Raw genomic sequence first — 18,578 nt, forward strand, 5'->3', positions numbered from 1 at the left:
TGGACTTTTTCTATGGATTTATGTGAACCACTTATCAATAGTCATATGAAACAAGTTTTACGTAATTATATGACATAAATTGAACCAACAATCTAAGCTCTGTTTTCTTTCATCACGATTTTCCCCGCACAACTGAACTGTGCAGTTCACAAACTTCTAGTCACTGCATACAGAAAAGCTGTATACCAGTACAGTATCGAAAGACAAAAATTCAAAATCATTCACTTTTGAAGATTTGGATGATATAAAGTATTTTATCTCAAAAGAAAGTCCTTGTACATGTCTTCTCTAGTAAAACTTAGCCATTCTAGTATTAAAGGAAAAATATTCAACTCTTTTATTCTTAATTGAAGTATCCCATATATATATGCATGACTTTAAATGTTTAAGAAAATGGAAAAAAAGCATCTTCAATCAGTTTTATGTACAATTTGTAGGAATTGTGAAATATATACATAGATATTCATAAAAATTCTTTTTTCCTCAATCAGCTAAAAATTATACCAACAAAAACCAAATTTGTACACAGTAGTCATTAAAATTGAACATAAGTTACACAATACTATTAAAATTTTAAGAAACATTTATTTCATTTGGTTAAATTTCTTGAATTTAAAAGAGTAGGGCCAGAAATGCCAAAATTTAGTCCATAAATTTGGACTTTGTAATATGAGTTTCGACAAGATTGTCCTTGAAACAACTATCACAGGACAAGGATGCCAACAACATCAACAATGAGCAAAACCAATAAGGTAAAATAAGTTGGGGATAAAACAGTCAATATTTTGCTTACTATGCGGTATGAGCTTTGCTCATTGTTTAAGCCGTACAGTGACCTATAGTTGTTAATTTCTGTGTCATTTTGATATCTTGTGGAGAGTTGTCTCATTGGCAATAATACCACATCTTCTTTTTATAATTAAGGAAGTAATATCAAGTGAAAACAATTATGGCATATAGCAATTGATCACAACAACCAGACTAAACACTCCTGGCTTAGGACAGGTAAATGAGGAAGTGTTAATGATAATATTAAAATCAGCACTTGTTTATCCAATCAGAAGTAGGGACTTAAACAACTAAGACACAAGAGTAACAAACTTAAAATAGTTCTCAAAAATACTGAAATTTATTTTAAAGTCCTATTTCAACTATATAATATAAATTAACCATATTTTCCTAGACAAAAATGTCAATCAGTACTCATCTTTAAAGGGGCACTAGCTACGAGATATATAAAAAATCTAAAGTTTGATTTTTTCCTGTTCAATCAATAATGAAAGTAAAATAGTGAAATAACAATTTGTTTTTTGCAGCCAAAAAGGTTCAATTTTGTCAAATTACGCTAAGAAACATTAATAATTAGTAATTCACTTGCAAGTGAATGAGTCGACCTCTTTAAATCCGTATTCATGTGAACTTCAATTTAACCCCTAGCTAGAGATTGACAACACATGCATTGAAAGTGTACTGGTTATTTAAAGAAAAAGAATGTCAACAATTAAAGTGAAACTACGGTAAATCATTTGATTACTAATTCAATGCACATAAAATCATTCTTATACGGTTAAAAATAATGAGAAACATTTATTTTTAAACTATAAAATAAATTCAAACAGACCTATAAAAATCCAATTGCACATGTTGGTTTAATCTATTCATACCTTTATTTATGTTTACATCGCTTATATGGTCATCTGAGGTCAAATCGATAGGTAATTAGACTTGACTAAATACACACGAAACTAACCTATATATTATCTACCCCATGCTCTGTAACGTGTTTATTTTAGACTTTTGATAGTTTGGATAAATGTTTTACATTGCTATAAATCAAATATGAGAATTTGAGTCAAATCGGTGACAATGAATTTGACAGCTAGTGCCCCTTTAATATAAAGATGATTTCAGCCATCAGAGAAAAAATATATAAAGTTAGCATCAGGATAAAGGACAAAATGTTTCATTAAACTGGATAGCAATAAATGTATAGTTACTCATGTGTGTCCTGAGTTATTGAATCATGTTAGTACTGATAGAGACAATATCAAAAGTTCTTATTCAAAATTTAGTCAATTAATAATGATGGAAGGTTTTCTGTATTTATGGCTTTGGTGATATGTTATTTTCCATAGCAATATTTACTTAATTTGCTTATTATAATACCTTAAATCTGGCCAATGGGTTTATGCTTAAGACCTGTGATTGGTAAGTTTTTAATATCATTGGAGTGTTTCATTTCCATTGGTAACAAATAACTGTAACCAACATGCTTTGGTTCCTTGTCAGGGAATTGTACATAGAAATCAAACTGAAATCCCTGAAATTAAAATAGAAGTCAAAATATCATGCCAGGATTTTCTGCTGACTACCACATTTTGCATAAAAATATAAATAGTTATGGCTAAAAATATCATTTATCAGTTTATGGTTGAAATTCTTAAAAAAAATTATAACACATTGAAAAATTCAAGTTGAAGGAAATAAGATCTGTATGAAGATGTTTTTGAAATCGAAATAATCAAACTCACATTAATTATATCTGTGATACTTTATTTAAAAGTGGATATTGTAAATTCAAAAACTTATGCAATGTTTTTATTATTAGGGAAAGGTTTATAAATTATTAATCAAAGTGGTTGTAAGCCCTAAGGGTAACGATTGCTTTGATTTATCAGTAAGAAGTAGAATTAAATATTGCATTGTATAAAACATTGGTTGTAGTTGATTCAACTACATTTCTGGACAAAGGAAGACAAAGGAAGATAACACAATTTTGGAAAGATGATTTACCAATATATTATCATGATATCATTAATCTATACTATTAAACAAGAAGACCTCATTTTGTGTGTCGCTTCTCTTCCTTCCACAATAAATCAATCATCATGCTTTGTGTCCTATAGGTAACATGCATAGTCACATTTGTCATCCATTCTTATGATTATTCAGATTGAATTATTTTGGGAGAAAAACGACAAAAAAAAGAGTCCGGATATGATTCCGTCATCAGACTGATTTTTAGTCATGAATATGATTTCCGGTTTGAAACATGCACGCTTTTATCTACATGTAAACCACGATTATACTACTTTAATATATAGATACTCTCTGTATTCTGTCTACTGTTTTCTTTGAAATGTTTACTATTTAAGGGGTGATACCAGTTGCATATATATTAAAATAAGTAAAACATGTGACACAAGTACAACCAATCGTATGATAGATAACAAAAATGAAAAATAAATAAGCCATTTAGAGCGTTCTCTATATCATGGTGTTTAGATCGCAAGGATCACAACTATTCTATCTCCTTAGAGAGGACAATTATTTTTCGCGTTTCATATATATCATGGTGTTTGAATCGCAAGAACCACAACTATTATACCTTCTTAGAGAGGACAATTATTTTTCGCGTTTATCTACATGTAAACTACGATTATACTACTTTAATATATAGAGACTCTGTATTCTGTCAGAGACTTTCTATGTAAGTATAGAAAGTCCTGATTTTGTCTACTGTTTTCTTTGAAATGTTTACTATTTAAGGGGTCATACCACTTGCATATATATTAAAATAAGTAAAACATGCTCAACTTCATCTAAAACCACCTTGACCAAAATCTTTAACCTGAAGCGGGACAGACGGACGAACGGACGACCGAACGCACTGATGCACAGACTTGAAAACATAATGCCCATAAATGGGGCAAAAAAAAATATTATTGAAAGGGAAAATAGTGATTTGGCAAAAATGAAAGTAAAGTAGAGATTAGAGGAAGGCAGGACCTTTTTCGGGGCGTCCGGATCGGGTGTTTTTAAACTCTGGATTTGGGAATTGATCCTTACGAGATCAGGGAATATATTTTTCGATTTCGGGATATGAATTTCTTTAAATTCTGCATCTCAGGATTTTATGGTTATATGCCCGGGATTTTGAATCAGGACCCCTCCCACCACCCCTCAAATTAGCCTTAGTCAGTCTTAGTCATTTATACATGATTCATATCCTACCAATGGCATGTTAATAAGGCTCTTAAAAGAAAAAGCACTGATGGGTTGTCCTAGAAGCATATTTTGTTAGACTCACAATGGTCTATATATAAGCAGTTACATTTATTACATGTTTGAAACGGTGCAAATTTTAATTTGATTTAACAAAGCATTGTAGCAAAGGAGAAGAACAATTGTGGTATGAGGCCAGAAACACGAAAATGAAATGAATTTAACAGAAAGGAAACAAATACCGGACTTTGGAAAAAGGGAGAGGGCTTTTGGTACCTTTTAAACATAATATCTTTTACAAAAAATCATCCTACAACAGTTCAGAAGCTGTATGCCCACGATTTCGCGGGTGTGTTCTAGTATATATTGATATTTTTAGAACAGATTCCTACACCTTTCAAAAGTTCTTTAATTTTCTTAACAAGTATAACTAATGTTGTATAATGTTCCTTAAGTATTTTAAATATGAATTATTAATAAACCTTGTTCTAACCCAAGATATAACATACCAAGTATTCTGGGTCTATTGTTCTGGCTGAAAATATCATGAAGTCACTGTGACAGTATATTTCTCCATGAGACTCTTGTGCACGAGGTTTTTCCTTTTCATTTTTCAAAGTCTAAAAAATAAACAATGAAAAAACCCAAAATTAGTATGAGTATTGTTCGGTGTGAGCCAAGGCTCCGTGTTGATGGCAGTACATTGACCTATAATGGATTACTTTTATAAATTGTTATTTGGCTGGAGAGTTGTCTCATTGGAACTCACACCACATCTTCCTATATCTATGATAAAAAAAATAATATACACTATACTTGAATAGCTTGTTTATTTCTTTCATTAGGAAAGCAATTAAGTCATCTTGCATTAGATATTCATGCTCAAGCAACAGCTAGCAGGATGTGCACCTTTAAGTCTAAAAGTATCCTATTTAATCATAAAAATCCAAAAACATGTTTGTATCACTCTACTGTGTAGTTTTTTTTTTTATATATCAACAATTTTGCCAAATGCTGTTCACTGATTTTTTTACTTACTTACTTATCTATGTCAGTAAAGATCGTTGTATATTAGTACCTTAATACCAGGGTATCTTCAGGTATATATTTAGAATTTTGTTAGTATACATATTATTTATCATTAAGGTCACACTCTCCCTAAACATGAATTCAAGGAAGGAAGAGCCTGATCAATCCAATTAGGTGATGTGCTGTAATGAGATGTAACTTCTGAAGTTGATTTGACACCTAGGAGCATGTTTTTGTATGCATGCCAATGTAGCTTGCTTTTGTATGCACATGAATGTAGCCTGTTTTTGTATGCATATGAATGTAGCCTGTTTTTGTATGCAAATGAATGTAGCCTGTTTTTGTATGATAATCAATGTAGCTTGTTTATTAGTAGCCTGTTTTTTTTGTACACATAAAGGCGGCTTGTTTCTTGTAGGCACACAAATAAAAGCTGCTTTAGTATGTACATTGATGTAGCTTTTTTATAGAAAATAAATGTATTTGAGTGGGTTTTTGTACATAATGGTAAATACTGTAAATATATGATTAATAAATCCCTGAAATATAGTGAACTCATATGCCTGCATACTTACAGAAACCAACACTTTAGTAAAAGTCTGTGGAGGCATAGTGTGCGGCTGGTAATCATCTTCTTCGTCTTCATCTATTGTCTACAAATAAAATTGGCACCCTATAGATCATCTTTATATTTCAATTCCTGAATGCCTGGAGTCGATTTCACAAAAAAGCTTATGACTAAATTTGATCGTAAGTACATGAAGTATACTGAATTTTCCATTACTTTCGATCAATCTTAGTCAACTTTTTTTTGTGAAACTGACTCCTGGTCATCAGAATCATTAAAAGTGTACACAACTTTACTGGAAAAATGTATTCTGGTAATCATGGTTATGAAACTTTGCAAAAATCATATGAAGGAGTAGGTTCAGTAAGACCCCTTTTTGGCCCCAAAATATAGTAGTTTTGCATTCGTGTTCATTCATAATATTGAAATGTAAGTTGTATTTGATGATATTACATAACATATATAAAGGTTTAGGATGAACATGGATGCGGCCACTTTCAATTTTGACAAAAAACATCTGAAAAGTAACATTTTTTGGCATATTTGATAGATTTTTTATATTTAAGCTTGAATCGGAGCGTTTTTAATGACTAAATCAGTTAAAATCTTTTACATAAACTAATTGAATCAATTGAAATAGACACTTAGGTGTTTAAAAAATGTCCAAAATCTTTCGTTAGATGAACCTGAAATTTGAGGCCAAAATCTGCCCTTACCGGACCTACCCCCTTTGTAGAGACAAAATATAAAATATAAACATCACAACACTTTTCATTTTAGTTTAACATACATCACTAAATCGATGATCTAAAGGAGTACATTTGATACTGTAGGTCTGTGTTCTGTGACGAGCTTTCCACATATATATTGGGTTGCTGTGAAGTCGTATGTGTATTTCTGTCTTGTCAATCAGCCAGCCATTTGTCACATACTTGTTCTGTCCTACAAGTAAAAATAAAATAAGATAAAACACACGGAGACAATGGTTGCCTTCTAATGCAACTAAAATGAACTATCGGCAGTTTTCTTCTCTTTGGTCGAGTTGTTGTCTCTTTGGCAGATTCCAATTTTACCAGGGGTTTCTTTTTTTATTTGTTAATTTCCCAATTTTCTATGAAATATGTATGTTGTTCTATACATTGTATATAACCTAATTGAATATATTTTATTTCCTTGATACACATTAGTAGCTTAGAATGGTCAAGCATCAGGTACTGACTCTAAATGAGGCCTATGATGATGAATAATGTTACCGAAAATGTGTCAGTCAGTTTAGCTTTCTTAAACAAAGTTTTCAAGTTGCAGATCAGAACAAAGTTGTTGGACAGAGATGCAAAAGAAGGAAAGACTTTTCTTAACACATATGATTGATTTACGTTGTCCCTTAAAGCTACACATGTTCTTTATAATATTTCAATTATAAATACCGTATTCTCCAAAGGTATCAATTGTATTTTCATACTTTACAGGTTCATCCATATATGCTGAAATATAAAGAAATCAAAGTCAGCATTTTGTGTCAACTAAAATGTACAATAGTAATAAAATTTATCAGAGACATAAATAGGAAGACATTTTATAACATTATTAAGTGTGGTCAGTCCCTGAGTCTGTAGTCATATGATTGACATGCAGATACCAAATGAATGTTACAAAGTGTACATAGTAGAAATCTTTGAGGGTGCAAGAACTAAAACATTATTTGCCATTGACAGGACAATTTATTATTTACTCAAATTTGAGATAAGATCCATGCATATCAAATATAGAACCTGTCAAAACTCATAATATTGTTAGCCTATCCACACACTTGCAAAAATTATGTTGTGCAAAAGTGTAAAATGGGATCACACATGAGAAAACATGTATTTTTTTCAGTTTCGTTCATATGCAAAATTAGAATAAAATCCTGATCAACTAACCAACCATATTTTATAATGGTAGGTGACAGAAACCAGATGTTTACTTTTCTTTTTTACTTTTAATTAGTTGAGTGGTCAAATATATTTTTACTGCTACAAACTTATTTTCATGTCCCTTTTGGTCTTACACCTTTCCCCTCTTCTACTATTTTTACATCCTTGTCTTTCAAAATATGGCTTTCTGTACATGTGTTTCTGATAAAGGTTCATCCAGAAAATGCTTAAGGTGGTACCTAACACCTGAACTATAATTAATTTGGCTCGTTTAATTTTCTTAAAATTTTGACAAAGTATTTACTTTGACCCTTTGACAAAAATATAAAAAAAAATCAAAAAAATTGAACCAACCGTTTAATCAGAAAAAATACACTGGTTATATAGCAGTTTGACAAACACTCATTTTGATCATTGAGAAGCTTAATATTCCCTTAAGAACACAACGTCATTAAAACGTTCTGCTGATTTTACAGAGTTATCTCCCTTTAGTGTTAGGTACCACCTTAAGATGATAAAAATTTCATTTTTTCCCCTCAACATTTAAAATGTTTTTAAATAGACATGGTAATATAATGACATGTACATTATTACACAACACAGCATAAACATATACTATATAGTATGCACCTCTTGGAGAGAAAACTCTTTGTCTTATATTAGTTTCTACTGTTGTTTCACAGTCCTCACTATCTCAACAATTCTTGCAATAAAGTAACGGTATTTATAATCATGCATCCCATTTGTCAATCTAATTTTTCTTTTCCATATATTCCTGCAATTGTACACATAAAAATGCATATTTATAAAATAAGATAAACGTCAGATGGCAAAAGTTTTCAAATAAAAGCCAGAAACCAGCAAAATTTACTGCTTAGGGCTTACATGTATTTATATATCATGTATATGCTACCCTAGGGGCCTAGATAAACATGATAACAGTTATGAATATGCATGGTACATGTATTTATGCAGCAATCAATTTATGATCGCCTATTAGTGTAGATCTCTGCCACAAGCATGACAGAGTCACAGAAGCAGAGATTGAAATCCAGCTGAGAGAAGGACAAACATTTGCTGGTGCAAATTTGGAGATCTAACATTGTTTGTCTAAGTTTCAAACAAGGTTATTTAAGAATTGAATGCTTCTTTTTGTAACTGTATTGGGGTGTAAAAGCGTTGACCGAAGTACATTTTGTATAAAGCATTGAAGTGCTTCATTCTAAAAATGTGCGTACGGTCAACGCTTTTACTACCCTATGAACATGATGAAGTTACAAAAAGAAACATTCAATACTTGTAATTACATTTTTTTTATTTAGGATCATGAAAACATGATTTTTATCCAGTTTTTATTTAATTTACCTATGCACTTTATTGTTGGACCTCGTTTCACCTTGAATGAATGTGTACTGCAATTGTTTAAGGAATAGCGTGAGATTGCAGTGTAGCCAATCAGAATAACGTATTATAATGAAACATACATCTAATGTAATTATTATGATATATACATATCAAATCAGGCCTTTGGTCCTGTTGGTTTTCTTGTTTATATTTTTTAACACTTCATCATGTTCATGATATATAAGAAATTATTTTGCTCACATATCCACATTGAGACTGGAAACGGCTTTTAAACAGGAAGTGAATAAATATATATACATATTAAATCAGGCCTTCGGTTTTCTTGTTTGAATTCTTTCACGCTTTATGATATCATGGATGATTTTGCTCACTTATCAATACAGCCAGTGGAAATGCCTCAACAGGAAGTGAATCAGTACATAAGAAAGAAATTGTAGTACATTTATGTAAATCTACATACAATATAGTTGAAATACACTAAAAACTAGAAGATTTCCAGCCATACATTGCATGTACATGTACATTTTTACAGCTAAATCTCCTCTCATATATTTACATTCCATTTGTGTTACTTTTATCGTTGCTATCAGCTTTCCTAGATGGTCTAGGACTTGAAACTCTAGTTAGTTTTACAGCCCGGTGTGGATTCCAATTTCCTAGCATGTCACAATCTCCTATGATACATACTGTTTCTCCTGGATGTGTGTCAGCTCGCACACAAAATGTCACCTTAAAAGTTACAGACATCTGCATGTTGACTTTGTAAGGTAGTTGATTTCAAATAAAAGCATGTAGGTTTATGAATCTTTCCTAGTATAAGCGTCTGTTATCTAAATCCATACCAGAACAGAAACAATTGCATATTGTAAATGTATCTAAAAAAGAAAATAAAAAAAACAGGACATAATTAACATGATTAAGTAATTATAATGTAAATGATATAACAGGATAACACACTTATACCTTTCTTAATGTTGTGACTACATGTACATGGTGTAATTTGTACTTTTAATTCTTACAATGTAATATAAATAATGGGTTTTACAATATATAGCTACATCATACACATAGACAATAACTGTTTAGTGTCTTTAAATATCAGCTGTATTTGTCCGAGGCTAGGAAACAAGGTGAATGCGAGCTTTTAGCGAGCTACTACACCTGTTTCGAGCTGAGCACAAATACAGCTGATATTTAAAGACACTAAACAGTCATTAATTCTGTATATTGTTTGTGTTTTGAAAGACACAAAAACTAACATATTAAGAATTTATTTTCTATTTGTAATCCCTTGAGGCCCGCATAGTAATATCAAAATCAAACATTACGCTGAAGACGGGTTCGCAAAAAAGAATCTTGAATGGTCAACAATAATACATCGCTCAAGGTTGATAATTATCTATTTTAACATAACAACTAATTTCAACAGTTAACACAAATAACAAAACATCGTCAAATTTGAAACAGAAGTGTACGAGTTGTCCTACGCTTCAGACTTGACATTCACTAAACATGCATGCTGAAATTGACATGGCTGATTTTGTAACACAATCATACACATTCAAGTTTTGAAATTGACAATTGTCATCGTCATTGGAATGCAACTGGAATACACATTCTGAGGTCACACAGGTTCAAACAATAATCAGTCTGGCAGTGGGCGGAGTTTTTAAGCGATATCTGTATAGTATACAGATACAGCATAGCGATATCTGTAGGGCTGTATCTGTATAGTAGGATACCCAATTGCAGGATAAATGTAGGTAAACCTGATTGAGTTTACTAATACATGTAGTATAGCACTTATATCTCTCCTTCATCTCATCATCTTAGTTATGGACTTAAATTAGCAAGTAAACAAAGACAAAACCAACACATTTATATATATATCATTGTAAGTTTTTTTGTGTGTTTTTGGTGTTTCTTTTTTTTGTTTTTTTTAACTATGTCTATATTCTTTTATAATTACATGATAATTTGCATCCTTCAGAGTTATTACTTGAAAAAAATACATTATGTATTATGAGAAAAATAGTTTTCCCATGATATTATCTTAATATTTGGGAGAGTTAGAAGCCTCCACTTACCTGCAAAAGTCAAATTACTGGTTTCTTTTTAAAAACACTGAATTTTATTTAGACATACACTATTCCATAAAACCTAGCATGTTTGTAAACCTGATTTTCCATAACAATACATAATGTACATGTATATGTCATGCATGTAGGCATTGAAGAAATAAACCGGTTTATTCTGGCTAATCTTATATTCTGAATGTTATCATGTTTATAGGTAAAATATTACGTGTAATCCTGGTATAATTTGTTAAAATTGAAGAGATGGAATATTTTATAACTTAATGTCCCAAATAGAGAATACTGATTGTAATTTTAAGATAAAAATAAACTGTGAATAAAGGTGTGATGTTCATGTTCAATTTGTAATTTTAGTTAATATATTCTTTTTCAAATATGAAAATTGTCCTGATTATTAACTTCATTGATAATGTCTCCAATCCAACAAATGCTAAAGATTATCTTTTATTCTCGGCCTAGGCCTATTTTAATAAAATTCATTTAATTTATTCTGTCTCTCAGATGTCTATTGATGTTTTAAAATATTCAAAACAGCCAAATTTAATCAGTTTTTATATTTTATAATTTGCACATGTACATATATATCTTTATCTAAATAGGTCATATGGATCCTGAATTTATCTTTGATTCTGATAGAATATCAAAAAGGTATTTATAAATGTATACAATGAAAATAGCACTGTATAACTTTAGTCCTTCCAAAGTTTTTCTAAATTTACCTTCATCATATGACATCATATGTTCATCAAGATCATACCAAAACTTTCAAGGCAGAGTTTATGTATGTACATGTCATCTAAACATGACCAAAAAGTACATTATTAACATAAACATTATCGAATCCAACTAGGGCCAAATCTGCAGAATGAAAAATTATCTATATGTTTATATACATGTGACAAAAAAATATTGAGAAAACATCGAAATTTTTTAAAGAATAAAATATAAATGTTCCAATATATATCTCACCTAAAATAACAGTTGTCAAGACTTTAAAATCTGATATACATTTACGAAATAATAGTCTATAAAAATTTAAGGGAAGCTCTATCAGGGATGGGGTAATTAAAAATGTAATGGTAATTAAGTGTAATGCATTACACTTTTCCATGTAATTGAATGTAATGTGTAATTGGGCATTTTTTTAATTACATGTAATGGTAATTTAATTAATTACATTGAAAAAAGCATGTAATGCTCAACAACTTTTGAATTACATTTCAATTACATGTACTTTTATGGTGTTACAGTTAAGGATTTGTGTTTAATAATATAAATTGTAAAATTATATATATTTTTCAAATATCAATGCTTTTTTAATATATGAAGTCTGCAATTTATTTTGAAGTTTTTATATCATTTTTTTGACCTATAGATTTTTTTTAATAGTCTTATAATTTAAAAAATGTGATAATCATATACATGCATAAGGGTTGTTCAGTTTTTAAGAAAGATCTTTAACCAGAGACATATATACATATGTGTATATATGTCTCTGCTTTAACTAAATAGATTGATAAGTAATAAACACCTTGTTAAACAAAAACAATAAATTGTGTCACTGTGAAACATCTTTCTGAGACAGTTCATTTAGAATTTAAAATCACTGCATACAATCATTTTGTCAAATTAGTATACACAAAAGTATTATAGAAATAAAAATTAACAGCTGTAAAAACAAACAGCAATTAATCAGATTAAAATGTCCAAGGGCAATGCCACTATTACAGATATTTTATCTAATTAGCAAAATATGTTATATACATTATATACACAAGACATTATATATGTTCCAGACCATATGAGTATTTGGACCGTACGTGTACGGTCCGGACCGTATACGTATACTCGTACGGTCCGACCATACGCGTACGGTCGGACCGTATGAGTATACGCGTACGGTCCTGCTGATGTTTTGGGATCATATTGGTTAAATTTAAACAAATATTTATCAAAATCATTATTTTTAGTTATACAAATTGATTTTATTACATGTATATGGATGAAATGATTAAGCGAACAATTGAAATTAAATATGTGTTTATTTTTATATCCGTGATTCCTATTTTGGTACTCAAGGTGACACTGACTTCCACAAAGAATGTCATATTTTTTTTACAGTAACATAATTTGTTCATGCACGTTGCTTTGCATTTTTTTTGTAAAGTTCCTTAATATTCTAAAACGATTGTCCTCCCACTCTAAGTTTACTTCCGATAACTTCAATTTTAATTAGCATACTTGGCTTCAATATATGAATTACTGACATGCTAAATATAGGAGATTAACAGATTAAATAAACGTGATTTTTTAAAATAGTTATAATATTATTTTGTTTTATTTCAATTACTATTGAACTTTTACATTAATTTGAGATGTAAGCTATGATGATCTGTTATATACATTTGTATCTGATAAACGTGACCAACTTCTTAATATTAGTCAGACCGTACGCGTACGGTCCGACCGTATACGTATTTTGAAAATATACGCATACGGTCCAGACCGTACGCGTACGGTCCAAATACTCATACGGTCTGGAACATATACATTGTTTGTATATGTTCCAGACCGTATCAATATTGTGACAAGCACACTTTTAAATATTTAAAGTAAAATAAAAAAAATATTTTAAATTCATTTATAATTTCTTTATTCATATTATGTTTAATTCAAATGAGTTCATTTCTGAGATGTCAAAATACCCTTTGATGTATTGGCAAGTTAATCATGTTAATAGGAACAAATTCCCTCTCCTATCAATATAATGATCTTCTAATCATAAAACTTCCATGTCCTGATCAAGCAATATCTTGCACAACATTAGCTCCTGTCGAAAGACTATTAACAAATGCTGTTTTCAGACCAGAAGATTCAGACTAATTGACAAAACATTAAAATAACTATATTAAATGATTACCTTATGCAACGCTTAAACTATGCTTACATGAATATTTTACACATGCATTATATAAACTTGTAAAATATTGTTAAAAAATATCATGGTAATGTGTAATTTGATTAATAACTTTAGTAAAGTAATTGTAATTTAATTAATTACATTTCAAAAACTGTGTAATGTGTAATTAGTGTAATTCACCATTTTTGCAATGTAATGTGTAATTCAATTAATTACATTCCAATGTAATTGACCCCAAGTCTGAGCTCTATTGTCCTATATTGTGATAGTTGATTTAAACATTTATATAGACCATTATTGCTAAGTTTTCAAAGTCCTGTGAAAAGAAAATGAACCTGTATTTGAATTAAAATATGTAGCTGTGGAACGATAGCTCTTTGGTCATGTTGGTCTTTCAATTACTTTTTTACAATTTTTCTGTATAAAATAAAATATTGTGCAAACAAGTCCTTATAACCATGATAAAAATGCTGTCTTGAAAGTTAATATTTTTGCTTTGGAGGATGTGTTACAGTAGGGCGTCAAAGCAAAAAATAAAAAAAATGGCTTTTCAAGACATCAAGATTCTTCATAGTTGTACTTCTACACCTTATCGCTATTTGTCCTTCATTACTGGACATCACAAATGTTCCTGAAAAATTTTGAATTCATAATACAAAATAACTGACACCACAATGGAAAAAGAAATTGTTACATGACGTCAATAATTCGGGATTTTCGAGTCAGCCGGTAAATACTATGTCTACTGTTAAAGTGTTTGTTTAGGAAGGGAATGGACCTGTTACCCATTATCCAAAACTTAGTGTAACCATATAGGTACTTCTAAAGTCAAAGGAGACACATCAAAGACTGACATTTTCATGTATGAAAATAACAATTTTTTATATTACATTGTACATGTATCATGTAACCTCCATCGTGTCCATACACTGATGCCACAGGCACTTGTTTTCTATCCATCATTGTCCATGGCAATATCTACTATCCCTGTCATATATAGGGATAGTAGATTTAGCCATGGATAAATAACAAGTGCCTGTGACTGAGTACAGCCCAGGATAATATTTTGTATAGTAAATATAAATCCTTGATGCCATACGCACAGGTTACATATTATAAGAAATAAATTATTTGAAAAAAAATAAATTACCAATTCGTTGTATATTCTTTTATAATTTGACACAATCATATTTTTTCTCTCTTGTGTAGTATTTAGGAAAATAATTTTGCTGTAATTATGTTATGAACATCATCAATAATCATGATCTTATTGTCTGAATGAGGAACCAGTAGTAGAAACAAGAACGGTAACTCTAAAGAAGAACTAAGAGGTTTCAGCCTCGACAAGTTTCGGCCTTATGCATCCAAAATACTGAAAGTAGTTATTCAGTGGCAGGTTGAGAAGACCGAATTCTTCTGTCTCTATAATGCATATATTTACTAATTTACATTTGTTTTTTTATTGATTTTGCTATTTTCTACTTCTTTTTTTTTTTTTTTTGGCAAAAAAAATAAAAAAATAATAGAAAATAGCAAAAGCATAAAAAGCAAATGTAAATTAGCAAATATATGCATTTTGCTATTTTCTATTTTTTTTTTTTTTTTGATTCGCCTCGAGCAATAGTTAGTCTCTCAGGGAAAACAACATGCTATACTCTCACACCCAGTCAATAGGTGTATATTAAGGAGAAAGATTCATAGTCAAATTTAATTTACATGATTTGTGTCTGAAACTTGGATGAAAAAAATCATCATTTCAATTGAACAACTGAAGCTAGAAATATTTGGCAGACTCATTTTTTCCCATTTATCAAATTAGGGACCAAATAAGTTAATGCTAAAGAATGCAAGATTCTATAAGGCATTAGAGCGACATATTTAGATTATTGGTACATTAATACAATAATCATATTCAAAACAATGAACACAATTTGCAGCAACATTTTCCATAGAGGGGGTCTCATTGGGGGGTTCCGATCTCGGATCCCGCTTACTGTTTTGTCAGATTCCCGTATCCCACTTACACTATATACGTAAGCAATTCTCATTCTTTGTCATTTCCCGGGTCCCGCAAGACCTCTTTTCCCGTTTTCACAACACAATAATTTGACTTTCACGTATCATGCTTACAAAAAATCGGCAATCCCGCGTCACGCTTAGACCCCAATGAGACCCACATAGAGGAACGCATCAGTGTTATGTATGACAGGTATTGAAGTTTCGAAATGACTCTACACTATTGTGGATTCATTATCATTCGTTGGATACAAATTTTCATGGGTTTCATGCGTAGATACTAGAGTTGAACCACAAATTCAAATCTTCCACAAATAATATAATTTTAATAGGCTTTGTACTTGTATACCACAGGCACTTGTTTCTATCCGTTGGAAGACCCACTATCAACGTATATTTACTCGTAAATATACGCTGAACTTGATAGTGGGTCTTCCAATGGATAGAAACAAGTGCCTGTGTTGTATACAGTGATAAGCAAAACCATCAAATCAAATATCCACGAAATACAAGTTTTCAGCAATCCACAAAAATTGCTACCTCCGAAAATCAATGAATTCACATCATTTACTATTATAACGTTTAAACTGTTAAATATAAATCATTGATGCCATACGCACAGGTCACATATTATAAGAAATAAATTATTTGAAAAAAAAAATTACCAATTCGTTGTATATTCTTTTATAATTTGACACAAACATGTTCTTTCTCTCTTGTGTAGTATTTAGAAAATAATTTTGCAATGATTATGTTATGAACATCATCAACGATCATGTTCATTGTCAACGAGGACGAGGAACCAGTAGTAGAAACAAGAACGGTAACTCTAAAGTAGAACTAAGAGGTTTCGGCCTCGACAAGTTGCGGCCTTATGCATCCAAAATACCAAAAGTAGTAATTTAGTGGCAGGTTGAGAAGACCGAATTCTTCTGTCTCTATCATGCATACTAATTTACATTTGTTTTTTATTGATTTTGTTATTCTCTACTTCTTTTTTTTTGGCAAAAAAAAAAAATGAAAAAATAATAGAAAATAGGAAATTTTTTTTAAAGCAATAAAAAGCAAATGTAAATTATTAAATATGTATGCATTTTGCTATTTTCTATTTTTTTTTTGCTTCACCTCGAGCAATAGTTAGCATCTCAGGGAAAACAAACTTGCTATTGCCCTCACACCCAGTCAATAGGTGTATAAAAAGGCTAATTTTAAAGATTCATAGTCTAATTAAATTTACATGATCGATTTGTGCCTGACAATGCCTGAAACTTGGATGAAAAAATTCAACATTTCAATTGAACAACTGAAGCTAGAAATATTTGGCAGACGCATGTTTTCCGCAATCAACGAAAATTCTACCTACGAAAATAAATGAATCCACATCATTTACTATTATTAAATTTAATTATATTTTATAACTACTATTTTGGTGTTGTTGATGTAAATTACGCTTTAATATTTTTTTTGCATCCGTAGAGCTCTCATCATCTTAGGATGTTCCTGTACCTGTAAATAATTACTTGCATTACATTTTCAAAAACACAGTAGTTCTACGTTTATTGGTAATGTTTCCCAAATAAGTTTAGTAAAAAAAAATATTCTACGTGCAATCGAAAGCATTTTAGTTTGGCTATGCCTTCTATTGCATGGAAATGCCATTTAGAAGAAATGATAATATGGTTATATGTAGAAATATCATTTAAAACTGCAATTATAAAGAGATTTCGCCTTTATAACTTTATGTAACTTATATGTTGAAATGTCAGTTTGAAAAGGGATGAAAGTGTTAAGTGTCTTTTTTGGTAAGATTATGTGTGTAATAAACGCAGACGTACAGGTATTAAAAATACAATTGTTAACAAATTTAAATGCCAAAGTTATATAATATTGCTTCTATTTAAGTGTAAATTATTATTATTTTTTACGGCAGAGGGCTTTCTATTTTCTGTTTAATTTGAAGATAATAAAATTGGGAGGGGTCGATGTGGAAAAGAACTGTACAAGTTTTGCTGACCACAAAATAAAAACAAGTCCACTTTTAAATGAAGAAGCTATTTCGAATGAAAACAATATTTCACTTACTAATCATAGTTACACTAATGTTCATTTAGTGTTAATAAAAAAACAAGGCATCTAAAGATATGAAGCTTTATGAGATTATATCTACCTTTGTTGTTGACTCTCTGTTAATTTTGTGCTTTCTGCTTGAAATATTTCAATGTAGGGATCTTAGAATTTCATACGTCGGTATGCAGAAAGATTATCTACACACATTTACATCGATTAATGATTGTAATACCGTTTTTCTCGGGATTCATGTTATACCGAGTATAGATAGTGGCAGATCCAGGGGAAAAGGGGGGGGGGGGGGGGGTGTTCCGGGGGTTAGAACTCCTTTTTTGGAATGTCAATGCATTTGAATGATGACCTATGATTGGATCCCCCTTTATCCTGTTTTTCAAAATAGCTTGACCCGCCCCTGATATATATGTAAGACTCGGAGGTGCGATGGGGACGCTAAAGTGCGATGGTCACGCCGAAGTGCGATGGTCCACGCCGAAGTACGATGGTCCCTACGCTGAGGTGCGATGGTTTACCATGACGTTTAAATATTGTGACGTTTCAAATACAACATGGATTGGAAGGCGACTCGGGGGCCCACT

The 18,578-nt window shown here is 30.8% G+C and overlaps 1 protein-coding gene and 1 long non-coding RNA gene across 2 annotated transcripts; both read right to left on the reverse strand.

Annotated features, from left to right (window-relative positions):
* Nucleotides 1–2,167: 2,167 nt before the first annotated feature.
* LOC143046477 (putative glycerophosphocholine phosphodiesterase GPCPD1 homolog 1) lies at nucleotides 2,168–5,663 on the reverse strand. Its single transcript, XM_076219635.1, has 3 exons — nucleotides 5,610–5,663; nucleotides 4,515–4,625; nucleotides 2,168–2,320 (listed from the first exon to the last, which is right to left on the reverse strand). Exons 1-3 carry the CDS (start codon nucleotides 5,643–5,645, stop codon nucleotides 2,168–2,170), a joined length of 300 nt encoding a protein of 99 aa, XP_076075750.1. The 5' UTR covers nucleotides 5,646–5,663.
* A 2,550-nt stretch (nucleotides 5,664–8,213) lies between these two features.
* Nucleotides 8,214–16,693, reverse strand: LOC143044362 (uncharacterized). The gene is made up of 3 exons (XR_012968663.1): nucleotides 16,581–16,693; nucleotides 9,440–9,758; nucleotides 8,214–8,293 (listed from the first exon to the last, which is right to left on the reverse strand). It is a non-coding gene; the product is annotated as an uncharacterized LOC143044362 (long non-coding RNA).
* Nucleotides 16,694–18,578: the final 1,885 nt, after the last annotated feature.

Source organism: Mytilus galloprovincialis, chromosome 9, assembly GCF_965363235.1.
Source record: "Mytilus galloprovincialis chromosome 9, xbMytGall1.hap1.1, whole genome shotgun sequence".
In the NCBI taxonomy this organism is placed as follows: Eukaryota; Metazoa; Mollusca; class Bivalvia; order Mytilida; family Mytilidae; genus Mytilus; species Mytilus galloprovincialis.

Excerpts from the sequence above, each read along its gene's own strand:
- LOC143046477 (XM_076219635.1), bottom strand. The coding sequence starts at position 5,645 with ATGCCTCCACAGACTTTTACTAAAGTGTTGGTTTCT. Across the intron at positions 4,626-5,609 it reads TTACTAAAGTGTTGGTTTCT|ACTTTGAAAAATGAAAAGGA; the intron begins GTAAGTATGCAG and ends TTTATTTTTTAG. Across the intron at positions 2,321-4,514 it reads CAATAGACCCAGAATACTTG|GGATTTCAGTTTGATTTCTA; the intron begins GTATGTTATATC and ends TTTTAATTTCAG.